Here is a 17,772-nt window from a genome sequence, read left to right as displayed (position 1 = left end):
TATGTTTATTTATGATTCATAAAATTTTTTGTACAGGTTATAACTTGTCCAAGAATTTGACACTTTCTCAAGTTTGAGAGGATAAAGCTAATAATTAAGGGGGGGTTATGATTTTATAGGAGTTTCTGATGTAACTTTTTGAAATGCTAAAATGAGCATAATATGTCCAAATTATCATATCGGGTGTCAATTTATACAGGGGTAACTCCCTAAGGGGGGTTGTGATAGTTTCAGGGAAGTTGAGAACCTTTCAGAAAGTTATGATGAAGAAGCAAGATCATTTAAAAAATTTCTAAATTTTCATTTTCTAAAATTTGATTTCTCAAAAAAGTCTGAATTATTTAACTTTATTCTTTTTTAAAGGGCTGAAAAACTAAATTTCATGATACAATCATAAAAATGTTGATGTTACTCAAAGAATTATGGAGAAGTTTACAATATCGACCAGAATTCATAGGTTGTATTTTATTCTTTGCAATGATGATGATGCAACCCATTAATGAGCAATATTATTATAAAGTGTACAGTAAGAAACATGGCTTGGAATATCATTTTGAAAATAAGAAAGCTGGATGTCCAAATGATACTGGTACAGATAATAATGTCACCCGGTTGATGCATGAGGTATTAAATTTCTTCTTCGTTTATAATTTTCTTGCTTTTGGATGCCATACAATGTTGCAGCATTTAAGAATAAAGTGGCACGAGGCTATACAAAATGAACTGATTCAAAATTTAGATTTAGATCAAAATTTTTGTCAACATGTAGTTGCGACGAACTTTTTTTTCAGTGGACACCCAGCTTAACTGGGTAACGTAACCATAACTTATAGAATCTTCTTTTCATAATCTTTTTTCTAAAACTCTTTATCTTAACAACAACATTTTTTCTTAACTTATTTTTCATCATTAGGTTCAAGCAGACGTGTCCAGGTTCGTGACACGACAAACACTCGTCCAATCTCTACCACCAATGATCACATTATTATTCTATGGACCAATGAGTGATCGATTTGGTCGAAAACCATTCATGATTCTACCGACCTGTGGTTTTCTGTTACTCATGTTGTGTTTGGTAATGATTGAGCTGACTGGTATCAGCATTTTATGGTACAATGTAGCAGGATTTATTGCTGGATGTACAGGTTTCCTGGCTGGTACAGTATCACCGATTTTATCGTATTTGACTGATATTGTGCCAAAGGAAAAACTAGCAATGCGCATCGGTAAGTACATATGAGAGCTATTATAACTGTCTCAAGTACTGTTTTATTTTGTTATTAAGTTCTAGATAAATCCTGGTGTGCTTACAATAGCATTGCGTAGAGTGCAAAAATTACATTCAAAAAACTTGTCACTCAAAAATGCATTTCCTCATATAATATAAACAACTACTACGTATTTTCTTTAATTTCTTCACCCAGCTGTTATTGATCTCATCATATTCTTCTCCATCGCAATCAGTAACATGTTGAGTGGTATCATTCTCAATTCATTTGGATTCTTATACACGTTCGTCTTCATGGGCGCATGTTTCCTGGCATCAATCCTTCTCATGATTATCCACCTCAAAGAATCATTACCCAAAGAAAAACGCACCAAGCAGGAATATCATTGGATTAAAAGTCCTAAACGTATATACAAGTTATTGAAAGTTCCAAGATCACAAAAATGGAGACTTAAAATGTTACTGAGTATTGATGCTCTTTCGTTTTTATCTGGTCAGGTTGTCATTGGACCTATATTACTGCTTCGGCTTTTGAATAGTCCCTTTTGCTGGGGATCCCAGGGAATTGGTTTCTTCAGAGGAACTTATTTCTTCATCTCTGGTGTTGGTGCTGTATTTGCGGTTAAAGTCTTTCCAAAGATTTTTCATAAGGCGTTCGTGATTTTGATTTCCAATCTATCTTCATTTGGCTATCTGGTATTGCTTGGATCTTTTGAAACAATGACTTGGTATTATATTGGTAAGCCTTCTTTTAAAACATCCTTATTCCCTTTAGTTCTGAGTCATTTTGCTGAATTTGAATCTTACATAATCTAAAAGGGATGTAATCATAGGGTAATTTTTGAAACCTTTGCCAATATAAAGCAGGAATTGTACTTATTGGACCCTTGATTTTGTACACTCTTACCATGACATCTTGTCTCCTGTTTGCCCTTACTGTGCACTTAAATACTATACCTGAAACATGTCTTCGAGGGCAATACCCATGTGCCTTTTGTGCCTCCCCCTTTGCCGTTAGATATAAAGAATTGAACTTGAGTAGAATAAAGATCCAATCGGAATAAAGAATATTTTTTTCTTATAATTTTCTGTCAAAAACTAGTTTACATCATACAGATGTCTAATCTGTATTTTAAAGCTGGAAGGCAATAACTTAAAATAAATAAATGACCAACTTTATTTATTGTGCCTGTAAGTTTTCATTTTTCTTTGCATTATGACCTTTGATTTTTAGCAATCATTGTTGGAATATTTTCATTTTCAACACCTGCCATGACACGATCCATGCTTGGAAATCAAGTGAAAGATCATGAAAGAGGTAAAAATATTCCCTCAGACACGAGGGAAATAATTTGTGTTAAGTTTCAGTTCTTTGGTCATCCCTACCTGCTGACACTTGTTCGAAAAGTGTTCTGAGTGAGCAAAAGACCCTGAAATTTCATTCTACTAGATAACTCAATAGACTTGCATTAACATAAAGCAAAAATTGTAATTATAAGTATCTTCACTTGGGTTTTGAGCTATAACCAAGGTAATTTAAAATCCACACTCTTCAAAAGCAAGCGATTTTTGTTTAGCTCTTTAATTTTATCCTCAGACCATTATTACGCAGTGAGTGACATGGTGACATGGTGAAATTATATTCGGGAAACATTTTGAGTCTTTTAATATAAAAGATTAGGCGAGGCCAATTTAATTTGTTGTTTTAAGGGCCAAGCTACCCAAAAAATAGGCTCGGTCGGTCGGCGAAAAAGTAAAAATAAAAGTGGAATCTCACCTTTAAAATCTCCTAAAAAGGCAGCAAAAACTACTACACCTTGACAAAAATGCGAAATGGAAAATAAAAAGACAAAAAAGCTCGAATTCATGGATAAAATGAAAAATAGAACATGAGATTCCCAAAACCTGAAAAAAACTACCAAAATTTTGAGCATTTGGCAGTCTGTAAAGCAATGAAAACAAAAATGTACTACCAAAATCAATTTTATTTTTATTTCGATTTTTGGAATTTCAGGGTCGGTCGGGCCCGTAAAACAACTAAATTCAAATTGGTCTCATTAGACACTTTTTCAGACTGATGACATACGAAAGATTTATGAGATAGCGAGCACGTTACGTATCTCATCGTCTCAACGTCCATCTAACGTTATATGGGTGCGATGGGTGCAAGATTGGACTAGAGTCTACTTTTGGCTGAGCTTTGCTTTTTGATAGTTTGTTATGACGCTGAGTCCAGTAGACTATTTCGAGAGAAAAATATTAAAAATCCAAATAACACTAGAACTACTTGGAGTTGAATGATATAATCAAGCGCCATCCATTCTATAAAAAAAAGCTTTAAGTGGACTCCGGGCTAGTGCAAGATGAGCACAGCTTGATGTTTCGTGCCATGTAACTGCTGTGTTACTATGTTTTTACAATATTGTTTGTTTCAGGTGCATTATATGCTTTCGTAAGCGCTATGCAATCACTGGTTCAGACCATAGCAACATTCACGTATCAAAAGATATATCGTTTGGCAGATGAGAAAGGAAAACCACAAGCTGTTTTCATTGCAATCGCTTTTGCGTTGGCTTTTCCATTCATCTTAGCATTGTAAGTATCCACAAGCAGCCCTGGCAGTTTAGCTGCTTTGTCTGTCGGCATTTTTTCGTTTATTGAATTTTGAGAAACTGCTATAAAGTACTAGACGTCTTATATTCGATCAGCAAACAAGTTGAAGTTTCTTTCATTCTTTGATCCAGCCACTAGGATGAGATGTTAGCTCCTCCACCGTATTACTTCGAATAAACGCCCCCTTCTTTTAAACGCCCCCTCCCCCTCGAATAAACGCCCCTCCTAAAAGGAAAATGATTTAATAAACGCCCCCTCAAATAAACGCCCCTTCGAATAAACTCTAGGGGAGGGGCGTTTATTAGAAACTTGTGAGTTTAATACTTCAATACCAGTGTTGATTGGGTTTGAAAAGGAAGATTTTAGTCATTTCTTGTAACCAGAGCACTTTTCGATGCAGTTTTCATCGTTGAACCAAAGGAATTTTGCACTAAAATCCTGACAAAGAACTAAAACAAATGGTATATTTGCTCTAAATATTCGAGTTTCGACTAAAAAAATTCAATAAACGCCCCCTTCTTTTAAACGCCCCTTCGAATAAACGCCCCTCCTAAAATCGAAAAAAATTAAAACGCATTGTAAGTGATTTAAGTGTTAAAAGTAAAAAGTGTCCGTAATTATTTTATGTGAGTCTTGACCTAAACAAATATTTTGGCAAAGGGAGCAAATAACAACAGTACAAATCTCTTCAAGTATGAGGTGTTTTCTATCTAAACATATGAGAAAAGTTTTGGTCAAGTTTTATTGCTACATCCTTAAGCACATTTCCTAATGATCAAAATGGAAAGAGGATAACATAATGAGATGATTTGTATGCTTCATGTTAAAACTGTCGTTGTTTTGATTTGATTTGATTTTGATTTTTGTTTATAGATCTAATTATAATCTCTTTTGACTTTATTTTTTTTCGGGATTTTACTCTTGGAGATATTTAGTTTATTAGTTCATACTGGATTATGGGAAGAAAGATCATTTTTGATAGATGCCAATGTGCTGCGAGTGTTGGAAATTCTATAAAAATTCAATTCAGTTATTACAACAATGAGAAGCCTAGTCTCTTCTTCCATTTGGTCTACTCAGAGCGAATTTCTTGAAAGAATGAAATGTTTTACCTTTTGACATTGAAAAAGCGAGCTTGAAACTTTGGAGCAGCCCAATGGCTATCAAATTGGTCAGGTCTGGCTAAAATTATCCAAAATTGTTCCTTTGGGAGAAATATTTTTGGGCATTTTTTCATTTATTGAAGATTTATTTTTGGGTACGTTTCAACAACAACTATATGAGCCACTGTAAAAATTCTGAGTTTGAGCAAATTTTTATATAAAGTAAAAATGAATAGGTTTTGGAGAGTGAAATATTAAGTATGCAAGTCATAAAAATTCGCATAAGTCATGACTTTGTATAAGATTTTGTCCGCTTTTTTGGGACACACTGTAGAGTTCACTAAGGTGTCCTTTAGCTTTAATATATACAAAAAACTTTCACTTTTATTATACTTTATTCAAAAAACCAAGTGAAATGCACAAGTTCGACTTTTTAGTACAGTAAGTGCACGAAAAGGTTTTCCCCATCCAGTCTAATGTCAAACATGTGATTTTGAAACTCTGTGTAACCTGACCCTTATAGCAACATCTAGTGTTCAAAGAATTCTGACTGTTTATGTGTAGTCATCGAACTTCTAATTATCATCAAAAGGTTACTATTTTTGCTTACCAAGCAAGTCACTTTTCTCATTTTCCTTGACACATTCAAAGGACAAAGGAGATATTTTGTACTGATGTCATAACTGCGCTCTGCTTGTTGGTGTGTGTTTTGATAGATAGCTTGTGATAAAGTTTGAAATGTACAACACGTTGTTTCATTTGGTTTTTTGAATAAAGTAGTATAAAAGTGAAAGTTTTTTGTATATATTAAAGCTAAAGGACCTGGGCATTTTAGTTAACTCTACAGTGTGTTCCAAAAAAGCGGACAAACTTTTATGTAAAATAAAATCCTCATGATTTTTGCGAAATTTTATGACTTGTTTACTTAATATTTCATTCTCCAAAATCTGTTCAATATTTTACTCTATAAAATTTTTTTTCCCACATTTTTTGGGGGCACGCTGTATGGTAGAGCTGTGTGAAATAGGAAAGAAAATAGGATTGGCAGCTATAAGAATCAATAACTTTGTCCTACATTTTTTAACTTTATTCATGACGTCAAGCATTTAGAGAGGTTGGTCAAAGGAGTGTAGGAATTCAAATACAGGCTGGCTAAAAGATGACGTCATTTATTTACTGTAGCTTGTTTTTATATCGATAGGTATTTCCATCGCCACTATGGGAAAAAGTTCTACTAGGGCCACTGAGACAGGGGTGTTAAAACCCCTGGTAAGTAGGTAAAAGTTGAAAAAATCTGCGCATGAAAAGTGAGCTTTCTCCTAAGATAGCCTTCCGCCCTTGTTTTAGCCTCCTGATTGCCCCCTTTTTACTTTCGATGTTTTACTGCCGACCTCACAAAATGTGAGATTAGTCAATGACACGATTTTAAAGATTAGAAGCGACTAATTTATGGGCTCATTACGTGGTTACTTTAAAGAGATACATTTTCATTTTGTTAAAATTATGTGACAGAAGAGCTGAAAGTTGATTTTCTACTTTTGAAAGCAAATCTTTTCTGCTATAAATGCGGAAATTCTTCCTGGTGTTATGTATTTTCTTTGGAGATAGTGTACCTACTACAGTGAATCTTGAATCTTGAAGTTTGACAGATTTCATAGTTTTCAAATACTAGAAATGAGCAATTCATTGGCTCGTTGTGTGGTTGGGATATATTTTCATGTTATAAGAATCATGTGACAGAAAAGCTGAAAGTTGATTTTTGGACCTACCCCGGTGGGGTAGAGGTCCTATAAATTAACCGATGTCCGTCCGTCTGTCCGTCCGTCCGTCCGTTCGTCCGTCTGTTACCAGCTTTTCTCAGGATTGGCTCATTAGTTTTTTCTGATTTTTGGCACAATGATGCAAAATGGCAATGCCCAAAATGTGACGGCGCCCGATTTTCGAAAAAAAATCATTTCCGGCCGAAAATGCCGGAAATATGCCGGAAAAACCGGTTTTTTGGCATTTTCTCAAGATTTCATCATTAGTTTTTTCTGATTTTTTGCACAAAGATGCGTATTAGCAATGCCCAAAACTTGGCCGAGTCCGATTTTTGAGAAAAAATCTTTTCCGGTCGAAAATGCCGGAAATATGCCGGAAATCGTCGTTTTTGCAGATTTTCATGGGACTTTTTCCTTATATTTCGTTGTTTTTTCACACAAAAACATTATTAATAGCAATGTCCACGATCAAGCATGATTCAATTGTCAATAAAACTGATATTTGAAGCCGGAACTTTCTAAAAATCGCCGGAACAGCCGATTTTCGCCGGAAAAACGGTATTTCTTGAATTTCTTGAGCTGTACTTTATATTTTTTCATGAAATTTTGCACACTGATGCAAAATGTCAATACCTAAATTGTGACGAAGCCAGATTTTCGAAAAAAATTCATTTCCGGCTGAAAATGCCGGAAATATGCCGGAAAAATTGTTTTTTTGGCATTTTCTCGAGATTTTATCATTAGTTTTTTCTGATTTTTTGCTCAAAGATGCGTATTAACAATGCCCAAAACATGGCCGAGTCCGATTTTTGAGAAAAAAAATTTTCCGGCGGAAAATGCCTGAAATATGCCGGAAATCGCCGTTTTTCTAGATTTTCATCGGACTTTTTCCTTATAATTGGTTGTTTTTTCATTCAAAAACATTATTAATAGCAATGCCCACCATCAAGCATGTTTCAATTTTCAATAAAACTGATTTTTGAAGCCGGAACTATTTTAAAAGTCGCCGGAACAACCTATTTTCGCCGGAAAGACAGTATTTCTTGAATTTCTCGAGCTGTACTTTATATTTTTTTATGAAATTTTACACACTGACGCAATATGACAATATCTAAAATGTGACGGAGCCCGATTTTCGAAAAACATTTTTTTCCGGCCGAAAATACCGGAAATATGCCGGAAAAACCGGTTTTTTGACATTTTCTCGAATTTTTATTTTTAGTTTTTTCTGATTTTTTGCAGAAAGATGCGTATTCGCAATGCTCAAAAAATGGCCGAGTTCGATTTTTGAGAAAAAATTTTTTCCGGTCGAAAATTCCGGAAATCGCCGTTTTTGCAGATTTTCATTGGGTTTTTTTCCTTATATTTCTATGTTTTTCATACAAAAACATTATTGATAACAACATCAAGCATGATTCAATTGTCAATAAAACTGATTTTTGCAAATTTTGAAAATTTCTTCCTGGTGATGTGTTTTTCCTATAGATAACTACTATAATGAATCTTGCCAGGAATGAAAGAAGAAAGAAAGAAAAAAATTATATTTCCTTTTGAGAGTTCATGAAAATATCTACGTATCTATTTGTAGATTGTATGTGTGGAAAAAATAGTTTGTTTTGGAAATTATTATGTACGAGTATTTTTTTAGATAGCGTAGTATCATAACCCTGGGCTTCGCTTCTCATTAGATTCTCGCCTCCTATGGGTAGATTTTTTATTCAGAATAGGTACGGCTTCCAGCATAGTTTCCTACTCTTTTCCTCTCCAGCATTTACATGACGAGAGATATCGCGTACGAACGGAAAGAGCGAAAACGGAAAGCAGAAAACTCAAATGAAGAACGAACTGCCGATCAGAAATCATTACACGATGCTAAAGAAAATGATCCACTCATATCATAATAATTTATTTGTATCCATACCTGCAGGTCAGGGGCCCTATTGCCTAAGTCTTGCCAACTGAGGGTAAATGAGGGGTAACTTTCATAATTCAAAAACAGCAGAAATTTTCAGTCTGTCTTTCATAATTGAGCTAGAATGTCTTGTTTTGTTTATTTTTGACTTTAATGATTTTGATTAATAAAAAAAGTCTTGAATTTTTATGCGATGAAAGTTACCCCAAAATTCACTGTACCAAAATCATGTCTTTTTGGTCGTTATCGTTTAAAAAGGGGCATTAGTGCCCGTCCCGGGACCAAAAGGGAAAATGTATAATTTGCTCATTTGAGAAAAGCGTGCATCAATTCTACAACAGCTTTGCAATCTTTTTTTTTTTTGGGGGGGGGGGGTTGTCATTTCATTTTTCACGTAGATTAACCATTTTCCAATAGATTTTCGTATTTTTTTATTTGATGAATTATTTTTTTATAATTATTCACGCGTTCAGATAATTTTTTGTAGATAGATGATAATTAGAGTAGAAATTTTAGTAATATAAATGTATTTAAGAGAGTCTTTACAGTTTTGTTTCTAGTTTTGAAATATATATATCTCTACAAGGTACTGAATATCTTGGAGAATATCTTGGAAATATTTTGAAACCTATATTTAATTGTGTGTGACACCAAGGGATGCTGGGTATTCAAATCAACAGCATGTGCGACCGATGAATTGGGTTTTGAAATCATTCCCTTACAATGTAGCAGAAAATTGGTGAAATTCAATCTTTTTTTATATTTTCCCTAATTTTGAGCAAAAGCTCCCAATTTGAATTTCACATCACTGGGCTTTTCAATAGCTTTCTTACCATTCCAACAATACAGTTGACGCTCTCTAATTCGATCTTCAAGAGGAATTGGATTTTCATCGAATACTTACTTTGATACTTTTGATGGGTTCTTTGAGTCTCTCAATCATCCAATTTGGAAATCGGATGATTCACCATTTCTCTCACACTGTTTGAATCCGCTCTCCTGTAGGGATAATAATTCGGGAGCAGTGGTTCGTCCGGCAGTGTGGAAAGAAAAAGGTCAAGTTGTCTTTTGAATTTAATTTTTGTGCAGTTTGTGATATTACGAATGTAGAATGGGAGAGAATTGAAAAGCTTAGGTCCTTCTTCAGATAGTGAGCCTCTCCATATGTTTTTGTGTTTAGAATTTACTTCTTTAAGGTGGCATTTTCGTCCGAGTCTCTGGTTTTCGTAGCAGGTGATACCCCCTTTGTTCTCAGAGTGGTTGAAATTTTGAGAATATTTCTCTAAGATATACCAAGTATAGATGATTTGATATCTTTCTCTACGTCTTTCCAGACTGTATAGTTTTAGAGTTTTAAGGTTTTCCCAATAGTTCAGTTTTTGTAAAGAGAATATTCCATTTAGGAATGATTTTTGAAGCTGTTCTAGTCGTTGCATTTGGTGTCTCTTGGATGGTGACCATAGCTGTGAACAGTAATCAATGTGAGGGATTGCCAATGTCTTCCATAGGGTCAGCATTACAGTAGGGTCCCTTGTTTTGAAAGTTCGATATATCCATGAACTGATACCTTTGACCTTGTCGATTACATTTTCTATATGATTGTCATATGTCATACCCACATCTAAAGTGATCCCAAGGTCTTTGACTGTAGTCTTGGTCTCTATCACCTTTTGGGTATCAGAGAAGTATTTGGAGAGTTCTTTAAGTTCTTCATTTCTACCATAGTTGAGATGTTCAAATTTAAGTCCATTCAATTTCATGTTATTCAATCCAGTCCACTCATAGACTGCGTTCATGTCATCTTGGAGCTGAATGATATCAGCATGGTTTTTGATTTCTTTCATTATACGTGTATCATCAGCAAATGATGATAAGAAAGAGTGTAATATCTTTTTGTCAATGTCTTGTATCATTATCAGAAACAGTAGTGGTCCAAGCACAGATCCTTGGGGAACACCAGAGATGACTTCTGACCTTTCTGATAGTGTGTAGTCAACAGAGACTTGTTGCGTTCTACCTGTTAGAAAGGATTTGATCCAAGCAAGCAGTTTGCCTTTGATGCCATTGGTTTTAATTTTGTTCAGAAGAATGGTATGGTCGACTCTGTCGAAAGCCTTGCTAAAGTCAAGGTAGATCACGTCCACATTATTGCCGTTTTCTATATGGTGGATAAGTCGTTCTGTGTGAGAGAGAAGTTGGCTCAGGCAGGATCTACCAGATCTGAAACCATGTTGGTTGCAATTAAAAAGATTGTTGTCTTCAAGATGTTTTTGTATCTTACTTCTGACAATTTTTTCGAAAATTTTTGAGACATTCGAAGTTAAAGCGACTGGTCTATAGTTTTCTGGTAAAGCTTGGTTGCCTTTTTTGAAGATTGGTGTGATGTAGCTTGATTTCAGTAGATGGGGAGTTTGACTTTTGTCTAGAATATTTCTCCAGATAAGACAAAGAGGAGTTGCAAGTTGTTGTCTGGCTTTTTTGAGCAGGATGACAGGGAAACCATCAGGTCCAGGGGCAGAGTTTGAAGATAGGGTGTTGATTTCGTTGATAAAATTAGCTTCTGTGAGGTCTATATCACATAGTTGAGAAGTGTTGTTGTCATTTTCATTCAGGTCGTGTCTCTCCAATGGTTGAGTAAAGACAGAACTGTATTGGTTCTGAAGTATGTTAGCCATACGTTTACTGTCATTTGTAAGTTCATTTGTTGACGGATCTATTAAGGGTCCAACCTTGGGTTTATGCTTTGAAAACTTCTTTGCATAGGCATAGAAATATTTACGATTAGATTTAATTTTTGAAGTAGCATCAAGTTCTTGCTTTTGTCTTTCATTTATGTGTGACTGTTGAAGCTTGAGTTCAATATCGATAAGTTTCTCTGCGGTTTTGTTCGTTCGATGCTTTTTTTTTTAATTTTGATCTATTACGCATTAAAACACGTCTGTCTCTTGGGATTATTTTATAAGAATGTTTTGGTTTTCAAAGCTGGTACTTTGTTTGCTGAAATAACTGATATACACTTTTCAATAAAAGTTTCGTATTGTTTCTCTAGGTCTGAGGTCTGAGGTATAAGGAAGCTTATCGAATAAGGAGCGTCGTTAATGAGAGTTTCTTATTGACGGGGACTTTAAATTTCATCGAATAAGCGAGCCTATTGAATAGTAGAATGTCGAATTAGAGAGCGCCAGCTGTACTGTTCTTTTTTTTATAAAAAGGTAATTTCATACAGATATTCAACAAACAACGCATTCATAGGAAGCAATTGACCTCATACACGCAAGATGGCGTTTACCAAATTCAAAAAGTTCATCAGAAGTTTACGCTACTATCCAGAACTGCTTTTCGTTTTTCATCTGTATGGTGTCCTATTCTCTGGACCAACGTTGGAGCAATATTTATATAAAGTGTTCAGTGACGAAGTTGGATATAATTATACGTATAATTCAAATACTGCTAATAGTGATTGCAATAAAGGTGATTTGAACTCGACCAGCCATACACTTTTGAAGGAGGTAAGAGATTCTATACTTACTAACTGGCACAAGACGTCAACGTTTCAAAATCTGGTAATTAGCATATGGCTTAGGCCATTCTAATTGATTTTTAAACCATGTCAGATAAATAAAATCGGAAATTTTTTCAAGGATTAATTTATTTTGGAACTCTGTTAGGTCAGCAGACTTTGAAAAAGTTGCAAGGCTGTGAACCCAAGAACCCAGCACCCTAAAGATACACTAAATATCAACTTGAATCTTTTTCTAGCTTGGTAAGAAATATATCCCATCTTGTTTAGTTGAACATTAGAAACACAATTGGGCTTTTCCAGAAAAAAAATTGGGGGGGGGGTGGAGGATATAACAATTTTCAGTGATTTACCCCGGACAAAGTGACTTTTGGCCCCCGGACAAGCATCAGTTGACCCCCCGAACAACCCAAATTACCCCCGGAAAATATATCCTCCACCCCCCATATACGGACATTTTCTGGAAGAGCCCATTATGAATACGACTTTTCAACGTTTGTCTTTGACAAGTTCCATTTTCTTTATTTATAGGTTCAAGACCGAATATCCAAGTTCCAACTTTATTTAATGTTAGCGCAAAACATTCCACCTATTTTGTTAGTTCTTTTCTTCGGCCCATTAGCCGATCGGTATGGTCGTAAAGTTGTCATGATGATCGCCTTTATCGGTTACGCATTTTGGTCGACGATCCTCACTGCCGTTGTTTATTTCAATTTGAGCAGATATTTAATTCTTGTTGCTAATTTCATTTGGGGATGTTGTGGATATTATTTATCAGCTGTTGTTGCGTTATTGGCTTATGTTTCTGACCGAACGCAACCGGATAATAGAGCTTTTAGAATAGGTAAGTTTGTTTTGTCTTTTTTATTTCTAGAACACCTCTGTGTCACAGACCCGCTGGGACCCTAGCCCCACTGGAAAATTTGGCAAAAATTTCGTTCCCTGTGGAAAAATAACCTGGAATTTCAGCCCCACTGGGAATTTGAGTTTGATTTTAACCCCATTCGATATCCAATGTTTAAAAATTGCACTCCAAAACCATCCCCACTGGATTTTTTAACCTTGGAACAATAAAATTTCTATCCCCATTGAGATTTCAATAGGAATTTTTTTCCCCACTGAGGAAAAAAGTTCCACCGGGTCTGCGAGACAGAAGTGTTTCTAGTTCTGGAGTTCTGGAGAACGTGTATTGGCAATTTTCATTCGTATAAGCTACTCTGTGCTTCCAAAAGGTTTTTGCTCTTCAAACCTTCAGATTAAGAAGGTATAGGATGTCCATTTTTCATGTTTATTCGAGCGATATCGATATATTAGTAGTCAATTATCTGTTCAGTGAAGCTTCGATTGTCTAAAAGATTGAATTTGTTTTATATTTTCAGCTATTGTGGATCTTGTTTTATTCGCTGCCATAACAGCGAGCAACTTCTCAAACGGCAAATATCTTCAAGAATTTGGATTCCTTGCTTGTTTTCTTCTGATGTTTACCATCTCAATCGTATCCGTGATCTGGTGTTTTCTATTCATCTCCGAATCACTACCGCCTGAGAAAAGAACTGAAACAAAAGATCCATTATTTACCATCCCTCGTCGGGTGCTAGGTAGCGTTATCAGAAAGAGACCTAACCGTAAAAAGTTACTTCTTCTCATGGTGGTGGATTCGACTGTAGGTTTTACAGCACCTGTCAGTGTTCAGAGTCTGTTAATTCTTATTTTACTGAACATTCCATTCTGTTGGCCCTCTTCATGGATAGGATATTACAGGGGCGCCCTTTTCGCTATAATGGGCGTGGGCGGTGTAATAGCAGTGAAACTGTTACCGTATATCATGGCAAAACCGTTGGTCATTATTGTGGCTTGTTTATCGTCTGCCGGTTATTTAGTATCATTTTCACTCTCCAGAAGTGTATGGGCTTCTTATGTATGTAAGTTGTTTTATAAAAGATTTATTTTACTTTTAACTGTAATAAAAATACATACTTTGAAAGATACTGTCTTAGGCTCTCTAAATTACAATGTAGTTCTCTGCTGTACCTCATACTATAGCCTTGAAACAATGGATCTGTTGTTTGAGGACAAAATTATATTAATAACGTTACCAATTGGTAGACACTTAGCTTAAGAAACCACTAAGGAAGAAAACCTTAATTGTATTTTACAAACTGAGACACAAAGTATTTTTCTCTGTATGTGAAATAATTAAACTTTTTGAAAAGTTGGTATTATTTACGCTTCTCACGCGACCAAAATTTGTCTGCAATCAGATCTGATGTATACGGAAATTACAGAATTTCATTGCCGCAGTGAGGCAATGTGATACGCTATTTGATACTTTAGATGCCCTCTGGTACAGAGTAAGCCAAAATTAAATTATTTTTTCGACGAATAAAAGGAAACACTTAACCCCATATTTACGGCTCTTGTTGTATCTTAGAAACAGACTTTGCAAAAATACCTTTTTTATTTTCAGCCATTTTAGCTGGTTTATTTGCATATTCAGCACAACCAATAACAAGAGGAATAATCTCACAAATTGTTGATGCCAACGAACAAGGTAAGGAGATACAATTGAAGAAAGGATTTAGAAAAAATTTGTTACAATTACCTAAAATAGAATTCAACTCCAGTGGAAGGCTTCAACAACCTTAGATGAGAAGTTTTTATTCGAAATCTATTGATAAATGAAAGGTTTTTTGCATTCAGCAATAGTGACCCAAGTCAATATTTTCTACGCATACCCTAGCTTGGACCGTGGCCCTGGGGGGGGGGGGCACTCATGGTGGTCTGACACTACAAGGGTCTTCTTTTAGTTGGATACCATGTAAGGGTGTGTTTGGACTGCTGGATCGCATGTTTGACAATAAAAATCTGATGTATCTTTGTATTTGACTCACTTTGATTTAAGGGTCCGATTTCACAAACCAATTTTTGGCCGCACATGCCATCATTTAGAAATCGAGTGCCCCCCCCCCCCCGGGACATTGGTGTCTCAACATTGGTTCGGCGCTATATCTTGGTAATCCTTTGATTATTATTATTATTATTATATTATTATTTTCTCCTATACAGGTGCAGTCTTTTCAGTACTTGGTTTCTTCCAAACCATCGTCAGTTTGGTAGCCTCGTTATCTTACAATGCAATCTACATTTACACGAATCAACATAACGAACCTGCTGCTGTGTTCATTATTGCTAGTTTCACTACAATCATTCCTATCATTTTCTCAACGTAAGTTTTCCACTTTGTAAGTAACTTTATTAGCTGTATGCTTTGTGTAAGCCAAAATCAATAACAGTGCTCAATGTTAATGATAACAGAGCTTTATACCTCGGATATCATTAATAAAAACATTTTTGCATAATCGTTTTTTTCAAATTTTGCTGACGTCAGCAGAAATCAGCAAAATACGAAAATTTGCAATAAAGTCCTGACATCAGCAAAATTTCAAAAAAATAATTTTTCAAAATGAACCTTTTAATGATGTGCAACTTTGGTCCAAATTTCATGTTCATATCATTAGCCAAACTGGAGTTATTTAAAAAACAAGTTTTGCTGACGTCAGCAATTTTTGATTTTTGCGATTTTTCGCAAAATTGGCAAAACCTAAATTTAAGTAACACCGATTTTCATGTTCTACATCGTAATGCACTTCTTTAAAGGTATAATTTATTATGCTAGGAGGGGTGGAATTGCCTCCGAAAAATTAACGAAAATTTGGACACGCATTAATTTACCCGAGACTAGTTTGAGTAAAGAAAACGATTTAGTTTAATTTCATACTCACGGTTTCATGCCATCCAGGATGGCAATATTCAGTGAAATAAACGTTTTATAAAAATTTACAATTTAATGTCTTCAAAAAAATTTTCTGACGTCAATTCAAAATAAGAATTATTCGAAAGTCTCGAAGAGAAATTTTAGTCTGTGGCGGCATTTGGCGATGATTTCAGTTCGCTTGTTTAATAAGTTCCGACCCGGATAGATAACAATCTCGAATTTCTCTGTATACGCTGTATTGAAAACACAAAATGAGTCTGCAAGCTTCAAACAGTGCTCAACTAACTAGGAGCGGATATTCACTTTTTTCACAACTGATGATTGTAGAAATATAAAACTCAGAGTCTGTAGTGAAATACAGTGTGTTCGTGGAAATCTTCTATTTATAATTTAATTTTTCAATAGTTTTTACTAGTATAGTATTTTGTCAATGCTTGCAAGTATCAACAAATATTATAGAACTATCCCTACTTCTAGACCAACCTTGTGAAGATCTATGATTTGAAAAAAAATTTTGTCTTTCTTTTTTCAGATATTTTTACTACGTCGAAAAAAAAAATCGTAACACTCAAAACGACGACGAAAACACAGAACAACCAACACCACCCACAAACAAAAATTGCAATGACACAAAAGAAGATGACAAAGGCGGAGAAGATTACGAAAGTATAGACAATGCTTTCAATGAAAATGATGATAGAAATGGACTAGTGATTTGATTGGTCAATTACGAATAAAAATGACAATGCAGCAGCAATCTCACTTGGATTTCATTGCGAGATGCATCAAAATATAATCCGATTTTAGAGACAAACGGGATGTTTCTTCAATGAAAAGATTATTCTATAAGAGGTTTCAAAGTTATGAAATCGACTTTCAATCTCTAGTGAATAGTACCGAGTTTAAAATGGCACATTTATGGAAAACTCCACATCTATGATTTTAAGTCTCATCTTTGCTCTTTGCCCGTCATTGCCAGTGGTAGGACTTGTTTAGTAGTGATAAATTTTCGTAATTTACACCAGAAAAAAATGTTTAAGATTTGCCACTATTGGCGAAAACCGGTTTGTTTCCGTAGAAAACATTACGTAATGAATATTGTGAATAACAAGGACACTACCCCGACAATACACTCTAACCTAATTGTCTGTAATAACCACGTGGTTACGAACTTGCAACGGAGATTTTTGGCATCATTGAAACTTTCGCTGAATGCTGATGTCAAGCTAACATGATTGATAGGATAATATAAGACACACATTATTAATTTCTTAGGTTCACTGTGAAAAAGCTTCAATCTACCAAAAACTGAAAAATTCACGGTGTTTTTTCTTTTCTTCTGTAATACTGAGCTGATTTTGGTTTATTTGTTGGACACAAAAAAAGTGCTTTAGGCTATCTTCGAAATGTTTCTTTCCCTTTGACCCGGTAGGATTTATTCAGACAGTGGGAGGTAAAAATAGCGGAAACTCTATCAGGTTTCCATGTGTTTATAACCGGAGATTTGAGTTCCGTTGTTTCCAAGTCAGCAAACTTACAATATTGGTCAAAATATATTGAGAATTTTGGTTAATTCCTCGTTTTTAGCATTTTATAGTTCGCCGGGTGAGAAAGTGGCTTTTGGGCTATTTGTTAAACTTGATCGAATATTTCAGTTTGGGTGGGGTTTATACCTTTCCCACCTAGAGTTAGAGCGGTTCCAAATCGATTGTGGCTATAAGATTTTAAAATTCCCTTTTTTCTCAAATATTATGACTGGTATTGTAGTGGGGATGGAAAAAAAGTACATTATTCTGTTTAACTAACGGTGAAAAACTCGATGGGTGTTGATTTTCCCATTTTTTTTTATGGCTGGGGATTT

General features: G+C 35.1%; 2 protein-coding genes across 2 annotated transcripts; both read left to right on the top strand.

Annotated features, from left to right (window-relative positions):
• The first annotated feature begins 360 nt into the window (after positions 1-360).
• On the top strand, positions 361-9,233 carry LOC136797736 (lysosomal proton-coupled steroid conjugate and bile acid symporter SLC46A3-like). The gene is made up of 6 exons (XM_067054325.1): positions 361-624; positions 914-1,226; positions 1,425-1,967; positions 2,463-2,546; positions 3,664-3,823; positions 8,473-9,233. The coding sequence occupies exons 1-6, from the start codon at positions 400-402 to the stop codon at positions 8,603-8,605; spliced, it is 1,458 nt and encodes a 485-aa protein (XP_066910426.1). The 5' UTR covers positions 361-399; the 3' UTR covers positions 8,606-9,233.
• A 2,592-nt stretch (positions 9,234-11,825) lies between these two features.
• Positions 11,826-17,293, top strand: LOC136797735 (lysosomal proton-coupled steroid conjugate and bile acid symporter SLC46A3-like). The gene is made up of 6 exons (XM_067054323.1): positions 11,826-12,125; positions 12,668-12,980; positions 13,516-14,058; positions 14,604-14,687; positions 15,203-15,362; positions 16,444-17,293. Exons 1-6 carry the CDS (start codon positions 11,895-11,897, stop codon positions 16,628-16,630), a joined length of 1,518 nt encoding a protein of 505 aa, XP_066910424.1. The 5' UTR covers positions 11,826-11,894; the 3' UTR covers positions 16,631-17,293.
• The last annotated feature ends 479 nt before the right edge of the window (positions 17,294-17,772 follow it).

Source organism: Clytia hemisphaerica, unplaced genomic scaffold (assembly GCF_902728285.1).
Source record: "Clytia hemisphaerica strain Z4C2 unplaced genomic scaffold, Clytia hemisphaerica genome assembly, whole genome shotgun sequence".
Classification (NCBI taxonomy): Eukaryota; Metazoa; Cnidaria; class Hydrozoa; order Leptothecata; family Clytiidae; genus Clytia; species Clytia hemisphaerica.
This window is presented reverse-complemented; position numbering and strand designations above follow the sequence as displayed.

Excerpts from the sequence above, each read along its gene's own strand:
- LOC136797735 (XM_067054323.1), top strand. The coding sequence starts at position 11,895 with ATGGCGTTTACCAAATTCAAAAAGTTCATCAGAAGTTTACGCTACTAT. Across the intron at positions 14,688-15,202 it reads TGTTGATGCCAACGAACAAG|GTGCAGTCTTTTCAGTACTT; the intron begins GTAAGGAGATAC and ends TCTCCTATACAG. Across the intron at positions 15,363-16,443 it reads ATTCCTATCATTTTCTCAAC|ATATTTTTACTACGTCGAAA; the intron begins GTAAGTTTTCCA and ends TTCTTTTTTCAG.
- LOC136797736 (XM_067054325.1), top strand. The coding sequence starts at position 400 with ATGTTGATGTTACTCAAAGAATTATGGAGAAGTTTACAATATCGACCA. Across the intron at positions 625-913 it reads TCACCCGGTTGATGCATGAG|GTTCAAGCAGACGTGTCCAG; the intron begins GTATTAAATTTC and ends TTTCATCATTAG. Across the intron at positions 2,547-3,663 it reads AGTGAAAGATCATGAAAGAG|GTGCATTATATGCTTTCGTA; the intron begins GTAAAAATATTC and ends TGTTTGTTTCAG.